The sequence below is a fragment of the Hyperolius riggenbachi genome, chromosome 5 (genome assembly GCF_040937935.1).
Source record: "Hyperolius riggenbachi isolate aHypRig1 chromosome 5, aHypRig1.pri, whole genome shotgun sequence".
In the NCBI taxonomy this organism is placed as follows: domain Eukaryota; kingdom Metazoa; phylum Chordata; class Amphibia; order Anura; family Hyperoliidae; genus Hyperolius; species Hyperolius riggenbachi.
The window spans coordinates 281,030,176-281,053,140 of NC_090650.1; the positions used below are offsets into that span (position 1 = coordinate 281,030,176).

Below are 22,965 nucleotides of genomic sequence, written 5' to 3' on the forward strand. Positions count from 1 at the left end.
ATGCCAGCAGCGGTAATGGCCACTCACCAGCAGCCACCACTATGCCAGCAGCGGTAATGGCCACTCACCAGCAGCCACCACTATGCCAGCAGCAGTAATGGCCACTCACCAGCAGCCACCACTATGCCAGCAGCGGTAATGGCCACTCACCAGCAGCCACCACTATGCCAGCAGCGGTAATGGCCACTCACCAGCAGCCACCACTATGCCAGCAGCGGTAATGGCCACTCACCAGCAGCCACCACTATGCCAGCAGCGGTAATGGCCACTCACCAGCAGCCACCACTATGCCAGCAGCAGTAATGGCCACTCACCAGCAGCCACCACTATGCCAGCAGCAGTAATGGCCACTCACCAGCAGCCACCACTATGCCAGCAGCGGTAATGGCCACTCACCAGCAGCCACCACTATGCCAGCAGCGGTAATGGCCACTCACCAGCAGCCACCACTATGCCAGCAGCGGTAATGGCCACTCACCAGCAGCCACCACTATGCCAGCAGCGGTAATGGCCACTCACCAGCAGCCACCACTATGCCAGCAGCAGTAATGGCCACTCACCAGCAGCCACCACTATGCCAGCAGCGGTAATGGCCACTCACCAGCAGCCACCACTATGCCAGCAGCGGTAATGGCCACTCACCAGCAGCCCCCACTATGCCAGCAGCGGTAATGGCCACTCACTAGCAGCCCCCACTATGCCAGCAGCGGTAATGGCCACTCACCAGCAGCCACCACTATGCCAGCAGCGGTAATGGCCACTCACCAGCAGCCACCACTATGCCAGCAGCAGTAATGGCCACTCACCAGCAGCCCCCACTATGCCAGCAGCGGTAATGGCCACTCACCAGCAGCCACCACTATGCCAGCAGCAGTAATGGCCACTCACCAGCAGCCACCACTATGCCAGCAGCAGTAATGGCCACTCACCAGCAGTCGCTAGTGTACGTGTCACGGAGATCTGAACGTTTGGTGTGATGTGTCACGACTCCAAAAAGGTTGGGAACCACTGTGCTAGGTACACACAATGCAATTTCCTGACAAATTTACTGTCAGATGGATTATTCCCAACATGTCCGATCTGATTTCTGCACGATTTCCTATAGAAGTCAGTGAAAATAGAAAATCAGAAATCCGATCAGACATGTTGGAAATTGTCGATCTGACAGTAAATCTGTCAGAAAATTGCATTGTGTGTACTTAGCAGGTACATTGGCTTGCCTTCTCATCCTCCTTTTATTCTGTAAGCAGAGTTTCACTGGCCCTGCATTACCCGCTCACACGCCACCCGGCTACTTTTTCATGCCGCCCGGCTGGAAAAATTTTTTAGGGAGAACACTGTACTGTATATGTTTTGTAGTGCACTGTGAACTTATACTATGGGTAAAATCTGATTGGCTGTTAGTGGGTTCCGCCCAAGTGTGCAGGGGAGGCGTGAGCCTCCCCCCCAAGAACATATCTTCCCAGGTAGTAAGGGATCTGTATCCCAAGTTCCCTATGTCTGTCTTTTTTAAAGATAGATAGCTATCGCCAGATAGATCTGAAAAAGGTTTCCAAGTGAAAAGCAGAAAACCTCTGCGTTCGGTGTGCACAACAGTCTCAGGAAATTCAGGAACAAATGAGAACAAAAGTAATTGAGATCTATCAGTCTAGTAAAGGTTGTAAAGCCATTTCTAAAGCTTTGGGACTCCAGCGAACCACAGTGAGAGCCATTATCCACAAATGGCAAAAACATGGAACAGTGATGAACCTTCCCAGGAGTGGCCGGCCAACCAAAATTACCCCAAGAGCGCAGAGAAAACTCATCCGAGAGGCCACGAAAGACCCCAGGACAACATCTAAAGAACTGCAGGCCTCACTTGCCTCAATTAAGGTCAGTGTTCACGACTCACCATAAGAAAGAGACTGGGCAAAAAACGGCCTGCATGGCAGATATCCAAGGCGCAAACCACTTTTAAGCTAAAAGAACATTAAGGCTCGTCTCAGTTTTGCTAAAAAAAACCCATCTCAATGATTGCCAAGACTTTTGGGAAAATACCTTGTGGACCGACGAGACAAAAGTTTAACTTTTTGGAAGGTGCGTGTCCCGTTACATCTGGCATAGAAGTAACACAGCATTTCAGCAAAAGAACATCAGACCAACAGTAAAATATGGTGGTGGTAGTGTTATGCTCTGGGGTTGTTTTGCTGCTTCAGGACCTGGAAGGCTTGCTGTGATAGATGGAACCATGAATTCTACTGTCTACCAAAAAATCCTGAAGGAGAATGTCCAGCCATCTGTTTGTCAACTCAAGCCGAAGCGATCTTGGGTGCTGCAGCAGGACAATGACCCAAAACACACCAGAAAATCCACTTCTGAATGGCTGAAAAAAAACAAAATGAAGACTTTGGAGTGGCCTAGTCAAAGTCCGGACCTGATTCCTATTGAGATGTTGTGGCATGACCTTAAAAAGGCGGTTCATGCTAGAAAACCCTCAAATAAAGCTGAATTACAACAATTCTGCAAAGATGAGTGGGCCAAAATTCCTCCAGAGCACTGTAAAAGACTCGTTGCAAGTTATCGCTAACGCTTGATTGCAGTTATTGCTGCTAAGGGTGGCCCAACCAGTTATTAGGTTCAGGGGGCAATTTCTTTTTCACACAGGGCCATGTAGGTTTTGTGTGTTTTTTTTTTTTTCATCACTAAATAATAAAAACCAACATTTAAAACTGCATTTTGTGTTCAATTATGTTATCTTTGACTAAAAGTTAACGGTTTTTGATGAGCAGAAACATTTAAGTGTGACAAACCTGCAAAAGAATAAGAAATCAGGAAGGGGGCAAATAGTTTTTCCCATCACTGTATGTCTCTTTTCCACGAGCATTTGATAAGCAGTGAAATGCCTTTCAAACTCTCACAACTGCTCACTGCTGCATGGTAGCTGCTTGCTGAGCACACAGTTCAACTGCCCGTGAAAAAAAAGGCCCGTGGCCCCATTCACACTTAGAAACGCAAAACGCCGGAGATTTTTTACCGGTGTTTTGCAGGAGTGATTTTTCTGCGATTTCACGCAGAAAAAAAAAATCACTGAACAGTGCGGCGATTTTGCTGCGATCACGTTTAGCGCTTCTATAGCACAGAAACGCGATTGCTGGGAAATTGCCTGAAAATGGTGCAGGCGATGAGTTTGCGTTTCGCGGTTTTGCCAGTTTACAACTGCTCGTGGAAAAGAGGCATACAGTGATGTGAAAAACTATTTGCCCCCTTCCTGATTCCTTATTCTTTTGCATGTTTGTCACACTTAAATGTTTTAAAAAGCGCTAGCGTTTGAGCGTTTTGCCGAAATTGCGGCAAAGCGCTCTAGTGTGAATGGGGCCTAACCGTGGGTACCTCTAAGGCTTCTTTTCCGCGGACTGTTGAGCTGTGTGCCCAGAAAGCAGTTATCAGGCAGCAGTGAGCAGTTGTGAGAGTTTGAAAGGCATTTCACTGCCTATCAACAGTCCGTGGGAAAGAGGCCTAAGAGTGAGGTGCAGGTACTCTGCGGTAGATTGAGGGGATTCTTCCTTTATTAAACACTGTGTCTTACAAACATTTATTACCTGTTAGCAAAATAAATCAGTTTTGTTTAATTACTGGTGTACTAGAATGTTGTCTAACCTTAGCACTTAGGCCTCTTTTCCACGGACAGTTGATAGGCAGTGAAATGCATATATAAAGTGAAATGCCTCTCTAACTGCTCACTGCTGCCTGGTAACTGCTTTTTGCTGCCTGGTAACTGCTTTTTGCTGCCTGGTAACTGCTCACTGCTGCCTGGTAACTGCTCAATGCTACCTAGTAACTGCTTACTGCTGCCTGGTATCTGCTTGCTGAGCACACAGTTCAACTGCTTGTGGAAAAGAGGCCTTAATCACCATCAGTTACAGTCTGTCAATAGGTATGATCGATGAGATGGAAATAATTCTAAGTTCATGCAAATGTATGCCGTTTGAAATTGGACTAATGAAATCCTGCTGAGGTAGAACCTGATTGATCCATTTTTCATGTTGCATGCAAAATTTGCATAATCCTGCATCCATTTGAAATGATATGCATCTGATGGACAATTGCCATGGATGATGTTTGTAGCGACTCCACAGCCCTGGCGCTAACAAGCGCCCGGGCTGGTGCCGGAGAGCAGCTGACAGGAGGTGAATTCACGGCTTGTCGGCTGCCCATGTAAAAAAAGCCCTAAGGCCCCATTCACACTTCAGCATTTTGCCGGCGATTTCGGCAAAACGCTCAAACACTAGCGCTTTTGAAAGCGCTAGTGTAATAAAACCCTATGGGCCCGTTCTTGGGCGATTTGCGCAAATCGACAAATTGTAACCGCGCATCCTGCACCATTTTCAGGCGATTTCCCAGCAATTGCGTTTCAGGGCTATAGAAGCGCTAAACGCAATTGCGGAGGAATCGCTGCACTGTCCAGTGATTTTTTTCGCTGAAAAATCACTCCCGCAAAATGCCAGCAAAAATTGCCAGCGTTTTGCGCTTCTAAGTGTGAATGGGGCCTCAGGGCTGATTCACACTACAAGAGCTTTTTAAACGCCAGTGATTTTAAAAGCTCTTGCTTATGCAATGGGGGATTTTTTGCAAAGTCGCATCGCTCCAGTGTGAACACACATAGGATAACATTAGCGATGGCTTTTAAAATCGCAAAGCTCTTAGAAAAGCTCTTGTAGTGTGAACAAGCCCTAAGGCCTCTTTTCCACGAACTGTTTCTAGGCAGTGATATGCCTCTCAAACTCTCACAACTGCTCACTGCTGCCTGGCAACTGCTTGCTGAGCACACAGCTCAACAGTTCATGGAAAAAGAGGCCTAAGGCCCGGTGCACACCAAAACCCACTAGCAGATCCGCAAAATGCTAGCAGATTTTTAAACGCTTTTTTTTATTTTTATGAGGCGTTTTGTGGATTGCTGCCGCGGATTTCAGTGTAGCATATTTCATATATTGTTACAGTAAAGCTGTTACTGAACAGCTTCTGTAACAAAACCGCCTGGCAAACCGCTCTGATCTGCCGTTTTTCAGAGCGGTTTGCGTTTTTCCTATACTTAACATTGAGGCAGAAATGCCTCCGCAATCCAAAAAATGCCTCAACCCGGGAGGATTCATTTCTGCAAAACGCCTCCCACTCTGGTGTGAACTACCCCATTGAAATACACTACCCTATCGTATCCGCAGCCGCAAGCGGCTGCAAAAACGCTCAAAAAGCCGCTTGGTGTGCCCCAGCCCTGAGAGACTGGTAGACTGTGGAACTGCCTACTGGAGCTTGTTTCAGCCAAATAGTGCAATCCCAGGTGTCAGAGCCAGGAGTATACTTCCTTTTTCCATGGGAGGAAATGACACGTGTTTACTTTTCCTTTGAATAAATGATTGCTATGCTAAGTTATGTCAATTCCATCACCTTCATATCTGTTTGAATGAAGGTAAAACGTTAATATATCCACGTCTGTTAGAAAAGTAATTTCATGAGTTTTTCTCTAAACTTTTCAGGTTCAAATTGTATCTGCAAGCCCAGGAAAATTGGTCTGTGAACTGCAAGTTGCTGAAGAACACACAAATCGTGGAGGCACATTACATGGGGGTCTCACTGCTACCCTGGTTGACATTGTGTCTACAGTTGCACTGCTAAACACAGAGCGAGGAGCTCCAGGAGTCAGTGTTGACATGAACATTACGTATGTATGCTTTTTTTTTTATCTAAGTTAGAAAAACGTGTCTTCTGTCATACATTTTACCATGCACCAGAACTTACTGTCACTCTAGTTATAGAAATGGAACAGTATATCTTCCAGTGGGGAAAAGATGGACTCCCTCTACTGAAGCCTAACAGTAACCAACTGCCCCCCAGATCTTTGCCTTTGCATGTTTCCTGCAGCCTAATGCCAAAGGGGATAGGATAGTAGTAAAAAAGCAATACTGTGTAATGCTTTCACTGAAAAATTCCCCGCCCCCTCGTTTGTGTTTTTTGAAGTCTGAGAAGCTCTTTCTCTTCAGCCCTATTCACACTGATAATCGCAAAATGCAATCGCCTAGCGATAGTGATGTTCCACAATTTTGCTGTGCTTGTGCTTCTCATTTCAGTGAATGAGAATCAGTTTGATTGCTCGGAAATGTTCCATGCAGCACATTTGCCGCAGTGTGAGTAATCCCATAGGATTACCTGAGTCAGGACCCTTTTCCATTGCAGGCGATTGCGTTCAAATCACAAAATGCTAGTGATTTTTAAATCGCTAGGTTTGCTATTTAACATAAGAATCACGGTAGGTATTTTCCATTACAATGATTTGATTTTTGCCAAAGTGCAGTTTTGAGAGATTTTACAATGCAAATGCATGCATGTAAAATCGCAATTGCGTAAAATTAAGGAAAAATCGCAATCGCCAGCTATTGCTAGTAGAAAAGGGCACTCACTGCACTTTGCTGATTGCTGGCAATCAGCAAAACTCTGCCAGAAAGTGCCCGAGTGTGAACGGGCCTTACCTGAACTCCGAACAACTGAAGTGAGAAGAACATGGAGGCTGCCATATTTAATTCCTATTAAACAATACCGGTTGCCTGGCAGCCCTGCTGGTCTATTTGGCTGCAGTAGTGTCTGAGTAACACTAGTAACAAGCATGCAGCTGATCTTGTCAGATCTGTCAAACGCCTCATATGCTGCATGCTTGTTCTGGGGCTCTGACTAAGTATTAGAGGCAGAGGATTAGCAGGACAGCCAGGCAACTGGCATTTCTTAAAGCGGAATGAAACCCAGCATTTCTTCTTTGTTCTAAAAAAAATGAGTTACAGCATATTATATACAACCAGCATTTTTTTTTTACTAAAACAGCATTCAAGGGGTTACACACAGGGCTGGAAAGTTTAGTGGAGAGAAATGTGGAGGCATCCAAAGTTGTAGATAATGTTATCTTACTTAGAGGGCATCATAGCAACCGTTGCTATGACGCCTATGAACACGTGCAATCATCGCGGTGCAGACTGGTACATGAAGTACCATGTAGCGTTCTGCTGTTGCCGGCGGGCACCCGTCGGTGGGGGGGGGGGAGGAGAACACGGATTAACCTGTGAAGACATTCCTCTGCACGGATGGACGACTGCAGGTGGACAGCGGTGCAGACTGGTAAAAGCGCTCTGCTTTTGAGGGAGGCGGGGAAAGGTCTGTAGAACTACCGCACAGTACTCCAATCTGGTGAGGGAAGCAGCGCACGGCCATCTAACGGCAGCGGACAACAAAGAGCAGTCTGCTCATGCCGGGGGACACGCAGCCGTCACTGCCAACATGGGGAGGGGGGGTGTCTGCAAAAATAGCGACTCGAGTATAAGCCGAGACCCCCACTTTCGGACCACTTTTTTGGTCTCAAAAACTCGGCTTATACTCGAACTTCAGTTGTCCTTTAAGGTTTTTCAGAAGTTGCAATGAGTGTTTAGTCATGGTGTAGATTTTGCTACAATTAATGATCTGCAAAACATTTTTGAATCTACTAACCCTAGGAAATAATTAAAACTTGCCACTGATTAACATTTAAAAAAACTCAGGCATACACTAATGCTGATAAGTGAAAACTACCTGGAACGCCGTCTGTCTAATAATCGTCACCGGAGTCCCAAATTAGCAGAGTTCTGGCCCGTAGCTCTTCCCCTTTGCCAGAAAGGCCTCGGCCTTCCTGTATATCACATAGAGAACGGCTGTTGCCATATTTAGCAAGGGGGCGGAGCTATGTGCCAGAACCCAGCTGATTCAGGACTCTGAAGTTTATTATACAGATGTTGCCCGGAGTAATTATAACTTTGGTAGTATCGTTTTCGACTGTCGTCCGGCATTGGCTCTGTATTTCCCCTGCAGAAAAGTCTAGTGACGGTTTATTACAAAACGTATAGCTGATCTATTCCACGGACGGCAGCTCAGTTCTGTCTGATGGTGCATAGACTTAGCAAAAAACACTAACCATGCCACCACTGGAATAGGTTATTAAAGTTGCATGAGCAAGGCAGAAGCAAGCACCATGCCCGAAGCCCAGCGGCCAAAGGACCTGGTGTGCAATTCTAGAGTTTTTCTGGACTTGCAGATAGTGTTTCCTGCTAGGTCTCTGTACCCTCAGGGCTGGAACCCACAGGAGCGCTTTTGGCAGCGTTTTGGCAGCACTGCGATACGCTAGCAGTTTGCCAAAACGCTGGGCTAATGTTAATGGATGGGGCAACTTCCACAGAAACGCAAACGCAGGACCTGCAGCATTTTGGGAGCGTTAGCGCTTCAATGTAAAGTATTGAAACGCTAGCAGAAACGCTCAGCAAAACCTAAACTGAGCGGTTTTGCTAGCGTTTTGCGGTTCAGCACACTGTAACAAAATGAAAAATAATTCACAGGACCAATCAGGATAAAAACGCAAAACGCTACGCACCCGCTGGGCAAAAAAATACAATGTTGCAAAACAACCAAAAACGCGCATGAATCCGCTTGCAAACCGCTCAGACAAAACGCTAGCGGTTGCGTTTTGCGTTTGCTGATTTCAGTGGGTTCCAGGCCTCAGGCTGGTTTCACACTGAAAACTGGTGGTGCGACAGCTGTGCCGCACTGCCAAAAACAGGCCTTTGGGGAATACTGTATTCCCCGTCTGACATTGGGCCAAGCAGAGCGCAATGCCAAGTTGTTTGACAATAAATGGCTTCAGCCACTAGCCAGGAGTGAAGAAAAACATTTTGTTCATATTCTCTGAAAAAAAGTGTTTTGTGGCAGTGTTTTCCAAGGCACATTACATTTGAGAGAGCTTTCTTTTTCCTCATTAGCATAAAGTATAATTAATCATGTCAACTCTCCCAGCACAGGGGTCCTATTTCTTTAAACGCAGTCAGACTGGGCATGCATGAGTAAGGTTCGCAAAGGCTCAGTAGAATAAACGCACTCATGTTTATTCTACTGAGCCCCCCAAGCTTTTTAACAGGTTTATAGAGACCCAGCTATGGAATGGTGGGCTGTTATTTTTTTCCCTTTAATGCAGGTATGCTATAAATGATTTATTGATAACTAATGGAACTGCATCTAAAAACCAAATTTATTTTTAAGGTATATGAATGCAGCTAAAATTGGGGATTCGGTTCTCATCACTGCACAGATTTTGAAGCAAGGAAGAAGTTTGGCCTTTGCAACTGTTGATTTAGTTAATAAAGATACTGGGAAAATAATAGCACAAGGAAGACACACAAAACATCTTGGGAATTAGACTTTTGCAGTTTTTTTTTTTTTTGAAGAAGAAGAAGAAAAATAAGCTGAAGTTAAACACTACCATTTCTGAAATGAAACAATACTACTTCCTGGTGTTGTGAAAAAAAGGCTTTCATTGAAGAGATGAGCACAGGGTGCATTTTCCATTGCCCATCTAAGCTGTTTGGAGATTATAATATATCCTAATAAAATGGTTTCCTTAACTGAACTCACTTTATTCAAGCGTTCCTATTACTGAATTAAACTTACCCAGGACATACTTTTGGGATTACTACAACGCATTCATGCAAAAGGGGCACCAGTAGATTTTGGTGCAAGCTGAAGCAAAAGAAACTGCTCACCCTACTATAGCAAATTTTCCGGCGGCGTTAATTACTGTTCCCCCTCCAGGCCACCATGGACTCGGGTAAGATGCAATTGGGCTGCCAGCTATTGCTGGTGGATGAATTGCACTGTTTTTTCTTAATTTGGGCTCAGTATTTTTTGTTTAAAATATCCACCTAGGACTACTCAACCAGACTCTCTACAGGCACTTTGCAAAAATCACAAAACGCCTGCAATTTTCAGAATCGCAAAAGTACCACAATGTCACCACAATACCCAGAGCTATTGCGATTTGGCTACTATAGCCAGTGATGCATTCACTCCTGATTGCAACGCTGCTAGTCGGACCACCACCATAAGGATCCACTGGTATAGTGTTTTGCTGATCGCCAAGTGCTGCAATGGGTCCCAAGTCTAAGGCCCCGTTCACACTGCACGTGTTTCCAGCCGTGTTTTGGAAACGCGTGCAGGTGGCCGACACGCACGACATCAGACATTGCATGCAGTGCAATGTCTGATGTTCACACTGCATGCGTTCCGGACCTATGCAGTCCGGGAACGCATGCTGCACGCATTTTTTGTAAAAACGCGTGGCTGTCCCATTTACTTTTCAGTGATGGGATCAGCCACGCAACGCATACGAACGCGGATGGCGTGCGTTCGTACGCGTTGCGGTCCGCATGCGTTGCGGTGCGCGTTCTGCAGTCTGAACGGGGCCTTACTCTGATTATAGGTAGAGATGGTTAATGAGGGGGAAAAAAAATTCATTGTTGATGCAAGATTGTGCAAATGGATGCAGCTTGAAAATGGATCAAATAAATCCTAAAGCTTAATAGATTTGTATAATCCTGCATCAATTAATTATATCTCATTAACCATCCCTGGTTATTGGCCATTACTGAATATTAGGCAAGACAAAAAACATTTATATTGCGCTTTTCTCCTGGCGGACTCAAAGCACCAGAGCTGCAGCCACTAGGGCACGCTCTATAGGCAGTAGCAGTGTTAGGGAGACTTGCCAAAGGTCTCCTACTGAATAGGTGCTGGCTTACTGAACAGGCAGAGCCGAGATTCAAACCCTGGTCTCCTGTGTCAGAGGCAGAGCCCTTAACCATTACACCATCCAGCCACATCTATACTTGTATATATTTAATACAAAGTATGGCAGCATAGTGGATATTCCTATTGCTTTGCAAGTTTCAATATTCATAACTCACCCAAGTCTGCATGGAGTTGGTAATAGACCAGGGACTGTCTATAGTGCCTGTAGTGGGCTTTTTGTCCTGACCTGTGTATTATGACCATGATATAAAGAGTATGGAGAATGTGCAGCTCTCTTGGCCCAAGGTTTTAAAGGGGTAGCACTGTTTTAAGGATTTATTAATGCACTAGCTGTGAATAAGGAATTTGTGAAATATTTTTTATATTTTTGCAATACCCGGGAATTTGTGAATTTTTGTATATGTATCCGGTGTGTATGAGCACACAATAGCTGTATAGACCAGGGATTTGAAGAAATTTGGTAGGATCCACCATCTGTAATGACCATTTTAAAGGACAACTGAAGCAAGAGGTATATGGAGGCTGCCATATTTATTTCCTTTTAAACAATGCCAGTTGCCTGGCTGTCCTGCATATCCTCTGTCTCAACCTTATAAGCCATACACCCTGAACAAGCATGCAGCAGATCAGGTGTTTGACATTGTCAGATCTCACAAAATTAACTGCATGCTTGTTTGTGGTGTTATTCAGACACAACTGCATCCAAATAGACCAGGAGGGTTGCCAGGCAACTAGTATTGTTTAAAAGGAAAATACATTTCTGCCTCCATATTCTTCTCACTTCAGTTGTCCTTTAAAAGCATAAGGAGTACCTCTCTGTACTGGGCATTGCTTTAGATCTCACCTCCCTGCATAACTAGGCCACACTTTGCTTTTCTCCAACTCATCCTTATTTCCTTACTATTCTCTTCCACCTCATTTTCTGCTTTGTCCTAATTGTTGCTATTGCCCACTTTATCATATATCCATGACCTCTTGTACCATTTGCCACTTCACCAAACCTGTCCTTTAGACTGCAGATCTAAGCATATTTAGATCTGCAAAAAAAAAAACAAACACCAGGAGTCCAGCACTGCAGTGCAATTGGAGCATTTTAATTGGTAATGGCATAAGTGTAAATACTGTCATAGCCTATGCTACTAATCTGTGCCTAGCACCCACTCATCTACCTCACCCTAATTGTAGGACACGTTTTCAGCTTGTGCGGTCTCAATACAATGTCTATTTACTCTTGTGCCACTACCAATTAAAATGCTCCAGTTGCAGTGCCAAACTCCTGCTTCTCCTTTTTGCAATATAATCTGTTTACCTGTGCATGCAGAGCAATAGAGGGGGAGGTGCCGGTCATCTATCCTAAGGGACCACATCAGAAGCTGCTAGTGCCAACCATCTTCGTACTTCTTTGCTGACTGGATATTCGGATTTGCAGCATTGTGTCTGTCTTTACCTTTGCAAAATACTTTCATTGCAAGACAGTCTTTTTTTTTTTTTTTATAAAAATGCTGTTCAATGATCACCATTATGAATTGTAAAAATTAAAATTACATGTGTAAAACAAACATTTGTCCAAGAGTGAAATGCACTGCCATGTCACAATAGGTTTTTTAAAAAAAATCTAAGCTTTTAGACTAGCCCATTGCCTCATGGGGGATTCTCAGGTTTGTTTTTTAAAAGCACTTCCTGAATGGCAGATGCTCAGTATTCCAGAATAGTGTGCAGAAAGTAACGACTCAGGAGGCCAGCATTTTGGGGGGGGGGGGGGGTTACTCTAAAGTATATATACACAAGAATTTTACCATTTTTCATGATAGTAGTCCTTTCAAGTTACCGCCTCTGCATGAGTTCGCCGATTGAAAAGAATTAAAACAAAACACACATGGAAATTGTGTTGTCAGCATATCAGAGCTGAGGTATGAAAAGTTGTCATAAACATCTCTATGCAAGCAGTGCTGTCATTCAGCTGCTGGAACATGCACAGGTATAAAGGGCACTTGGCCAAACTACTTTCAGAAGTTAGAACCGCAATTATGCTGTTTACCCAGCATAAGAAACCATCCAAATAAAGTACTTGACAGCTTGGATCTTTCCTAACACCAATTTCACTTTAAAAAAAAGTAATCCCTGACATTTCTTACTACCTGGACATGCAACTCATTAAAGTGCAGGAATTGGCCTTTCGTGTCAAGTATTAACCACTTCCGTACCAGCAGACTGCCCCCTTAGGACCAGAGACTGCTGGTACGATAAGATGCTGCCTCCTGACAAATCGCCGCACATACCCGCTGCAGGCTCCTCTCTCTGCTGACAGCTGGTCAGGAGCACTTTCATTGGCTCCTGACACTATCAATGGGAGCCAATGTGATTGGCTCCTAACTGCGTGATCACAGAAAGCAGCTCCTGACCTGCTTACAGAGCCCTGCCGTCTTAGACAGCAGAGCAAGCAAATTGCGGCAGGTGCAGAGCAGCGGTATCGGCGGGGATGCACAATTCATTGCAACGTTGAATCTACGTCCAGTCAGAGCCGCAGCACCACCTGCTAGACAGATTCGTATTGTGTTGGTCCAGAACCAGTTAAAGAATATTGCATTAGTGGGAGATATTTGTAGCATGGTCATGTGGAGAAGACAGGCCTATCAGGCTACATTCACAGTGGGACATTGCATTGCAATGCAACGTTAAAGTCACAGCGCAGCATTACAACACAAAACAAGGGCGGTAACACATTAAAGCAGTTTTAAACTGACAAAATATTCAATAAAGTGTTTTCTTACTTTTTATAACCTTTCTGAGCAATTCAGTCAGTTCAGGACTCATTAGCAGAAGTTTCTGCAGTTAGAGAAATGTTTAATTCATTGTATTAAGTGAAGAATGTAAACACAAGACTAGGTTATTACCAGTTTGGATGCGGCTGCCCCTGGAGAGAGTCAGTCCTGTGATTTAACCCTTTGAATGCGGCTTTACAAAATAAAAAGTTAGTATATATGCTGTAAATAATCTTTAGAGCAAAGAAGAAATGCTGGGTTTCATTCCACTTTAACACTGTGTTAACATTGCATACAGTAGGAATAGTAAAGCATACAGGCGATGAAGCAAATAATTACTCTTACAGGTAATTAGTTTTCCACATAGCCTCCACCAGGAGATAGCCCCACCCATCCCTGGCACAGGAAGAACAGACAGATTCATATAGCCATCTCCTACCACCAATGCTTTGACTATCACATCTAAGGGTAGGAGACTTACCGTTTGAGTTGTGGGTGGGTTGCACCACCTGTCGTGGAGTCTACGTGGAACACCAATTACCAGTAAGAGCAATTGGCTTCCACCAGGAGATATAGTATATTACCTCTCTCAGGGTGGGACAACCGAAGACAGTACTTTTGACCAAAACCCAAGTCTTGATTGCTTGGTAATTCCAAAAGATAATGCTTTAGGAATGTATCATAAGACGACAGTGTGGCAGCTTTGCAAATCTGAAGAACAGAGGCAGTGTTTCTCTCTACCCAGGAAGATGACAGACCTAGTAGAATGGGCTTTCACTTTCTCAGGAGCTGGCTTCCCTGCAATATCATATGCTTTGTTAATACAAAGTTTCAAACAATTACTAAGCGTGCTTTTAGACGCTTTCAACCCTTTTCTGGCACCCTGAAACTGAACAAACAGATCATCTCCCTCCAGGAAGAAGTTTTATCTAAATAAACAAATTATTTTCCTCACATCCAGTGAGCTAAATTTTTCCTCTTGTTTGAGGGATTTAAACAAAGGAAGGAATGAAGATTTCCTGCTCTCTGTGGAAATCTGACATTACCTTTGGTGAAAATAAAGGTGGTAAACTTAGAGAACCTGAACTGAAAATAGTCAAAGTAACCATACACGTCATACTCCCCTCCTGTGTAGTCTACGTCTCAATCTTTCTCCTCTCCTGCATCCCATTTGTCCACTGTGATCAATGAAATTCTCTGTCCTCCATTTTAAAAATGGCCATTACAGCTTCCTGGTCAGCACACTGCTGAACTGTAATATCACCCACTTGAGCCATAGGGAAACATGGACATTACCTTGCACATTCCGTTTTAACTGACAGCTGCTGGTATATAACTGACAGCAACTGGTTTAGTTCAGTTCTGACAAAATATTGTCGGAAATGGAAGGGATCACTATAAGAATAAAATGGTGGGCTTCTGAGAGGAACTGACAGTGAGGTTAGTATGTAATATTTGCAGCTACATCATGTTTATTTTAAATAATTGTACTCGATTCAGGTTCCCTTTAAAGAGACACTGAAGCGAAAAAAAAAAATGATATAGTGAATTGGTTGTGTACTATGAATAATTACTAGATTAGCAGCAAAGAAAATATTCTCATACTTTTATTTTCAGGTATATAGTGTTTTTTCTAACATTGCATCATTCTATAATATGTGCAGCTTACACAACACTCAGCATTCAAAATGAGTCTTTCAGAGCAGTCTGTGAAGTAATGACCTCTCCTCTAGCAGAGGAAAAGTAAATAGTCCAGGAACAGTTGAGATAATAAAAGTCAGATAACAGCCCTCTCCACGACTAACTTAAGGTCCGTACACACGCCGGACTGGAGGCAACGACGCCCGGCGGATCGCTCTGAAACAGCCGTATCAGTCCGCCGACAGTGCGTACACACGCCGGACTGTCGTTGGCACGCCCACCCAGCGGGAGGTAACGACGGACCCATTGTTGCCTCCAGTCCGGCGTATGTACGGACCTTTAGTCGGAGAGCTTAATGGCTTGTTTGCATAGAGATAACAACTGGAGTTTCTCAACTCTTCCTGTACTGGAAACAATTACACTGATGTATCTGATCTTAATGTTTTATTTCTTAGCTGTGCTACACATACAAATCATAATATTTTTTTTTTCCCTTCAGTGTCTCTTTAAGTCTATCCTCCTGGACAGACATGAATAGTGGTTTAATACTAAGGGCCTGTATTTCTCCTATACGCCTAGCCGTAGTAATCGCCACCAGAAACTAAAGTCCTTTATAGAAATCTGATCTAAAGGCTCGAAAGGAGATTGAATAATAGAATTCAAAACTAAATTTACCGTATTTTTCGGACTATAAGACGCACTTTTTCTCCCTCAAAAGCGTGGGTGAAAAGTCAGTGCGTCTTATAGTCCGAAGGTGTCCTGTGGAGGCTGCCGTCCTTTGTCTCTGATGTGCTCCTTTGTCTCCTTTCCCCCCTCCCAACTGTCTCCGATGTCCCGGTGTCCTCCTTTGCAACCCCAGGGGCTCTAATGTGCCTTTGTCTTCCTCAGCTCCCTCCCCATCTCTGATGTCCCGTGTTTCCAGATGTCCTCCCCCACCCCGTGTATCGGTGCCCCCTGTGGCTTAATGTGCTGCCTCTGTCCCCCTGCAAGTGAAATAATTACCATCAGCGTGATCGATGTTGAGTGCGGACGAGCAGGGATTCGGTCCTCCTTCATTCGCAGCTCCAGCTTCAAAGTGCGCCTTCAGGTTGCAGGCACCATGCGGCCAATCAGGAGAGGCGCTGCACGGACAACATCCAATCACTGCTGCCGCTGTTCTAACAGGACGCGATGGTCCCGCGGGCGGGACAAGGCTCTGTCATTGAGCCAATCACTGCACTCGATTGGCTCAATGACAGAGCCTTGTCCCGCCCGCGGGACCATCACGTCCTGTTAGAACAGCGGCAGCAGTGATTGGATGTTGTCCGTGCAGCGCCTCTCCTGATTGGCCGCATGGTGCCTGCAACCTGAAGGAAGTACTTTGAAGCTGGATCCATGAATGAACGAGGACCGAATCCCTGCTCTTCCGCACTGAGGATCTTCCACATCGTTCTTGCTGATGGTAACGATCTCACCTTAAGGGGGACAGAGGAAGCAAATTAAGCCACAGGGGGGCACATCAGAGATGGGATCGGGATAAGGAGGACATCAGAGACATGGGGGAGGGAGGAAAGAAGGAAACCAGGACATCAGAGGGCGGAGGGGGGGAAAGGATGACAGGCACATCAGAGACATGGGGAGAAGGGAAATGGGGGCATCAGAGACATGGGGAAGGGAGGAAACCAGGACATCAGAGGGGAGAGGGAGGGAAAGGATGACAGGCACATCAGAGATATGGGGGAGAAGGGAAAGGGGGGCATCAGAGACATGGGGAGAAGGGAAAGGGGGGCATCAGAGACATGGGGAAGGGAGGAAAGAAGGAAACCAGGACATCAGAGGGCGGAGGGGGGGAAAGGATGACAGGCACATCAGAGACATGGGGAGAAGGGAAAGGGGGGCATCAGAGACATGGGGAAGGGAGGAAAGGAGGAAACCAGGACATCAGAGGGCAGAGGGAGGGAAAGGATGACAGGCACATCAGAGATATGGGGGAGAAGGGAAAGGGGGGCATCAGAGACATGGGGAAGGGAGGAAAGGAGGAAACCAGGACATCAGAGGGCGGAGGGAGGGAAAGGATGACAGGCACATCAGAGATATGGGGGAGAAGGGAAAGGGGGGCATCAGAGACATGGGGAAGGGAGGAAAGTTAGACACCGGGACATCAGAGATGGGGACAGGATGACACGGGGCACATCAGAGACACAAGGGAGAAGGGAAAGAGGGATATCAGAGCCACTGGGGGAAAAGTGGACACCAGGGGACATCAGAGCCAAGGGGAAGGGGGAAAGCAGCAGATCAAGGGAGCATGTCAGAGATGGGGAGAAGGAAAAGGACACCAGGGGACATCAGAGATGGGGGGGGGGATGACACCAGGGAAGATGGGGGGGTGACAGAGACACAGGGGAGAGAAAAGGAGGACACCGGGGACATCAAAGATGGGGAGGGGGGTAGGAGAACACCGGGGGACAAGAGAGATACAAGGGAACAGAAAAGACATGGGAACAGAGGAGGACAAATGGAGAGAGGAGGACACAGGATGGTCAAAGAAGGACTCAAGAGGGAAATAATTGGGGGGAAGATTAAGGGGAGAAGATCCACAAGATGCCCCTGCACCATGGATGCACCAGGGTTAGTATATTTTTTTTTCCCCTGATTTTTGTCCTCTAAACCTGGTGCGTCTTATGGTCCGGAGCGTCTTATGGTCCGAAAAATACGGTAGGTCCCAAAGGGGTACAGTCATTTTTTTCCCTACCGACTGTCTAACCGCTTTAATAAATCTTTTAATCAAAGAATTGGAAGTGAAAGGACCATTAAAGTAAGCTCCTAGAGCAGCAAGTTGAACTTTGAGCATGTTTAGCTTTAAACCCATATCTAGGCCTTTCTGCAGGAAATCTAGAATATTGAGAATTGAAAAAAAAAAATTCGATTTTCCAGAATATTTTTGTTAAGTCACAAAAAATGTTCCAGACTCTTAAATTGTAGAGGTGACAAGTTTCCTGGCATGAAGCATATTTTCAACAACTTTGACAGTTCTTTAGTAGTAAGTGCAGTTCAAAAGCCACACCTTCAGGTTCAGACTGGCCACTGCAGGATAGGACACTTGTCCCTGCTTCAGAAGCCGATCTGAAATTGGCAGGATCATTGGATCTTCTACCATCAGGGAGAGTAGAAAAGGATACCAGCCTTTCTTTGGCCAGTCCAGAGCAATCAGGATTAATGTGGCCTGATCTTACTAGTTGGCTGATGGTGTAATGGTTAAGGGCTCTGCCTCTGACACAGGAGACCCGGGTTCGAATCTCGGCTCTGCCTGTTCAGTAAGCCAGCACTAATTCAGTAGGAGACCTTTGGCAAGTCTCCCTTACACTGCTACTGCCAATAGAGCGCGCCCTAGTGGCTGCAGCTCTGGCGCTTTGAGTCCGCAAGGAGAAAAGCGCAATATAAATGTTATTTGTCTTGTCTTGTCTTGTCTACTATTTTTTGCAGAACCCTTCCTAGGAGTCTTAATGGAGGAAAGGCGTATGCTTTCTCCAGTCACCGGTCCAGCAGGAATGCGTCCACTCTTTCTGGGAAGCCTCTGGGGTTTAGGGAGCAAATTCTGAGAAGAAGAGCATTGTCCCATGCAGCAAACAGGTCTATGGATGTTCCGACCCCAATTGTTGCAAATCATCCTGAATACATCCTTGTCAATTGCTCTGAATTAGTAGTTTGCAGCTCAACCAATCTGCTAGAACATTGTCCTTTCCTTTGAGGTGAACCGATTTCAAGGAAAGCACCATGTTCTCTGCCCAGCAGAATAGAGAGAAATTAGAGGTGGACTGTAATTCCCCCCTCCCCCCCCCCCCCTTTGCTTGTTTATGTGAGCAACCGACGCCTGATTGACTGGATGATCACATTTCTTTCCAATAGCAGATCTTCCCATTTCTGAAGAGCCATCCAGATTGCAAGCAACTCCCTGTGGTTCAAGGAGAATGTTTTTTCTAGGGGAGACCACCTGTCCTACACAATACGGTTTCAGATGCACTCGCCAACCCTAGAGGCTTGCGTCTGTTGTGATGACGAGTGGATCTTGATTTTTAGCAAGGATCTTGATACCCTTTAGCAAGTTTGGATGGCAAATCCACCATTTTAGGGAGTGTCTCGCTGGATCCAACAACCAGATTGTATTTTCTAGATCTTCCTGTTTGCCCGACCACTGACAAGATTGCCAGTTGAAATACTCTGCACCTTGCCTACAGCTACAGCTGGGATGCAAGCTGAAAATGTTCCCAGGAGACAGCTTGTCTTACTGGGACAGACTTTTCTCTCAGGAATGACAGAGTACTTTTGATCAGAGGATCTACTTTTCCGGCAAACAGGAGATCTGCTAGGTTGAATCCAGTGAGATTTCTGTACATTCAGAATCCACCCCAGGTCCTTCAGAACTCCAAGCACAATCTGAATATGGTCTTGGAGAATCTCCTTCATTCTTGCAGCTATCAGAAGATAGTCTAGATCAGGGCTTTTCAACACGTACCACCAGTGGTACTTTGCTGTTGGCCAGGTGGTACATTCCAAGTTTGTCTGCTACTTAATTGCCCACCTGCCGCTTGTCCTGGTCCCATCCTGCCTCCACAAAGTTTGGCTACCCCTCACTCGCTCTTCTGCCTCCCCACCAATGCCTCCTGCTATTCCCCTACCATATGCCCCCCCTTTTCTTAAAGTGTACCTGTAAGAAAAAAGTGCCCCGGGAGGAGGAAGCCTCTTGATCCTAAAGAGGTTTCCCCCTTCCTCAGTAGAGGGGATTCAGCGCTGGAACCCCTCGAAGATCTTCTTGTTGGTATGAGTGTATGTCAGTAGCGGCTCTCCGCTCGGGTTCCTCTGGAAACAGCTGAGCCTGATCTGGTCAGATCTATTGTGCTGGCACTTCAAATTTTTCAGGTGATAAAAGTGGTACAATGAGTAAAAACATTGAAAAGCCCTGGTCTAGATAAGGGACTAGAATAATCTTCTGCGTTCTCACAAAGGCTGCTACTTCTGTCATGATCTTTGTGAAGATCCTGGGAGCGCTTGAAATCTCAAAAGGGAGCACTTTGCATTGTAGATGAAGGACCTAGGGTTGAATCTTTACAGCTGCTCTCAAATACTTCCAGTGTATTAGATTAATGGGGACATGATTGTATGCGTCTGTGAGATCGATGGACGCCATGAAGTCATTATTTCCCAGGAGTATTGTGGAGTGAATAAACTCCAGGCGGAATCTCTTTTACTCCACACACCGATAAAGAAACCGAAGATTCATAAGGCAAAAATCGCCGTTTGGCTTTGTAACCAGGAAGAGTGGAAATGAAATCTTTCCTCCTCTCTGGTGAAGGTACTTCCTCCACAACTCCCTTCTGAAAAAGATCCCACAGCTTTTTCCATTGCTGCCTGCTGAGCTGGAGACTGAAGAGAGCTTGTTACCCTGAATGATCTCAGGGGATCTTGAGTAAACTGAATTTTGTAACCATCCTTGATTGTTCGGCAGATGTACCTTTTGATATTTTCTGACTTGCTGGAAAAAAAAAAAAAACTTTTCCCGTCTCACACCTGAATATGGATTGTCAGAGGGTTTAGGATTGAAGAGGAAACTTAGCATTTACGCCCTTTTTATTCTGCCATTTTCTGATTCCTCCTAAAGGAACGAAAATTCCTTCTAGGTGCTTGCTTTTTATCTGTTGAAAAAAAATCTATTTTCTGCTGCGCTAACACAGATTCTAGAGCAGAGCCAAAAAGCAATTTACCTTCAAACGGGAGAGCACAAAGTTTGTTTCGTGATAGCATCACCATCCCAATTATTTAGCCACAGGAACTTCCTCACAGAATTAAAGCCAAACTGCGAGCCGAAATTCTGACCGATTCGCTAGATGCATCAGCAAGAAACTTTGCTGCCAATTTTAACGTCGCAACGGAATATGATATATTCTCAATTTGAGAAACTCTTCAAAAGATTGCAGCTCTTGCAACCATATAATTTAACACCTAGAAGTACAGGTGGCTGCTAAATTAGGTGCGCATGAGGCTGAAACAGCCTCCTAAAATTTCTTAAGAAGAGCTTCCATGTTCCTGGCAGATAAAATCTGAGGAATCCTTTGTCCTCAAATGTGATTGGTGAATCTTTGGATAATTTTGAAATGGCCAAGTCTAATTTAAGACACTTAGCCCAGGCTATCCCCTGGTGGACCAGTCGTGGAGGCAAGTGGAAAACTATGCTTTCCTGTACATGGTAACACGTGTTTAAAGGTAATGTACTGCAGCAGTGTGTTATAACACTACACATTACAATGCAACACTAACATCCAGGGCTGTGGAGTCGGAGTCGTGGAGTCGGGCAATTTTGGGTGCCTGGAGTCGGACAAAAATGCACCGACTCCGACTCCTAATGAATTTGTAACTGTAATTAAAATAGAAAATATGATAAAATGTTCTATTTCTCAGATAGTCATTAAAAATAATGTATATATACAGCAATAGCTGTGCTTAGTCCACAAAAATGAAATAAACCAATCAAAATTAGTTACTTGTGCTGCTTCAATAAAGCAGTCTCCGTATTTTTAAGGTCAGATATACATATTTGATTGTGACTGTATATATGATGTGTACACCGGAATCTCATATATACTAAACAACATCTATGCTGTAAGAATAAAGCCTGATGTGTAGCTGTGTCACTAATAGAGATGGTCAATGAGTTGGAAATAATTCTGCACTGATGCTGATTTATGCAAATGTATGCACTCCCTTTGCTGATGAAATCAAATAATTTGATATGTTAAAATTTGGTTTGGGGACTACAAATTAAAGGGTACCTGAGACGGATGAAAAGTAAAGTTTTATACATACCTGGGGCTTCCTCCAGCCCCCTTCAGGCTAATCAGTCCCTCGCTGTCCTCCACCACCCGGATCTTCTGCTATGAGTCCTGGTAATTCAGCCAGTCAGCGCTGTCCGGCAGCATGCCGCTCCCACAGCCAGGAACATTCTGAACCTGCGCAATAGTGCTGCACAGGTGTAGTATGCTCCTGGCGGCGGGGAGTGTGTGAATGCGCACTACGCCCGACTGGCTCAAGTACCTGGACTCATAGCAGAAGATCCAGGTGGTGGAGGACAACGAGGGACTGATTATCCTGAAGGCGGCTGGAGGAAGCCCCAGGTATGTATAAAACTTTAATTTCATCTGTCTCAGGTTTACTTTGTTACACAGTAGTACTATACTCTACATATGCACTCCCCACAGAGCTGCAGGGAATCCACTGAGAATGCTGTGCACATTGAACACAGAGGTGTTGTCTATCACCCATAAACCTGGTTCAGATTGTGCATGAAGAATGTGTAATAGAGGAAGAATCTCCTCATTCCCCTGCAGAGTACCTGCACATCATTCTTACATGTACACACACTTACATTGCCTAGGGCCTGATAGATGTTCTTTTTTCCAGTTTGTACCTTTTACAAGTACCCTTACCAAGGACTAGTTTTAGTCTAAAGGGAATAAATATAGTAGTCTACATATCCTTCTCACTTCAGTTGTCTTGTAAAATTCCTAAGCGTTGGCAGTTAAGAGACGAATTTCATGTTACATACTTTTAATCAACAAAATTGTAATATGCAAATTAGAGTCGTCGGATTCCTAAACTGAGAGTCGGAGTCGGTGGATTTTTGGACCGACTCCACAGCCCTGCTAACATCGCACTGTGAATGTCCCATAGGCTTATTGCAGTAAACTGCGTTAAGACTTTATAACTCAGCTCTGCAACGTCCCACTGTGAATAAGCCCTAAAGGTAATAAGTGATATTGACATTTAAAACACCTGAACTACAATGCAGGACTGCCAGTAAACTGGTATTGTTTAAAAGGATATATGGAAACCTCCATATGCCTCAGTTCAGGTGTCCTAAAGTTAGTCCTTGATAGGGATGGTTAATGATATGCAAATAATTCCAAGT

At 45.0% G+C, this 22,965-nt stretch overlaps 1 protein-coding gene across 2 annotated transcripts in view; it reads left to right on the plus strand.

Moving 5' to 3' along the window:
- ACOT13 (acyl-CoA thioesterase 13) overlaps window positions 1-9,445 on the plus strand; it is a 34,853-nt gene extending 25,408 nt beyond the window's left edge. For both annotated transcript variants that reach the window (XM_068236986.1, XM_068236987.1), the window contains exons 2-3: window positions 5,511-5,695; window positions 9,079-9,445. In XM_068236986.1, coding sequence (XP_068093087.1) covers window positions 5,511-5,695; window positions 9,079-9,235 — 342 coding nt within the window. In that variant the 3' untranslated portion in view covers window positions 9,236-9,445. The remainder of the gene's footprint in view (window positions 1-5,510; window positions 5,696-9,078) is intronic.
- The last annotated feature ends 13,520 nt before the right edge of the window (window positions 9,446-22,965 follow it).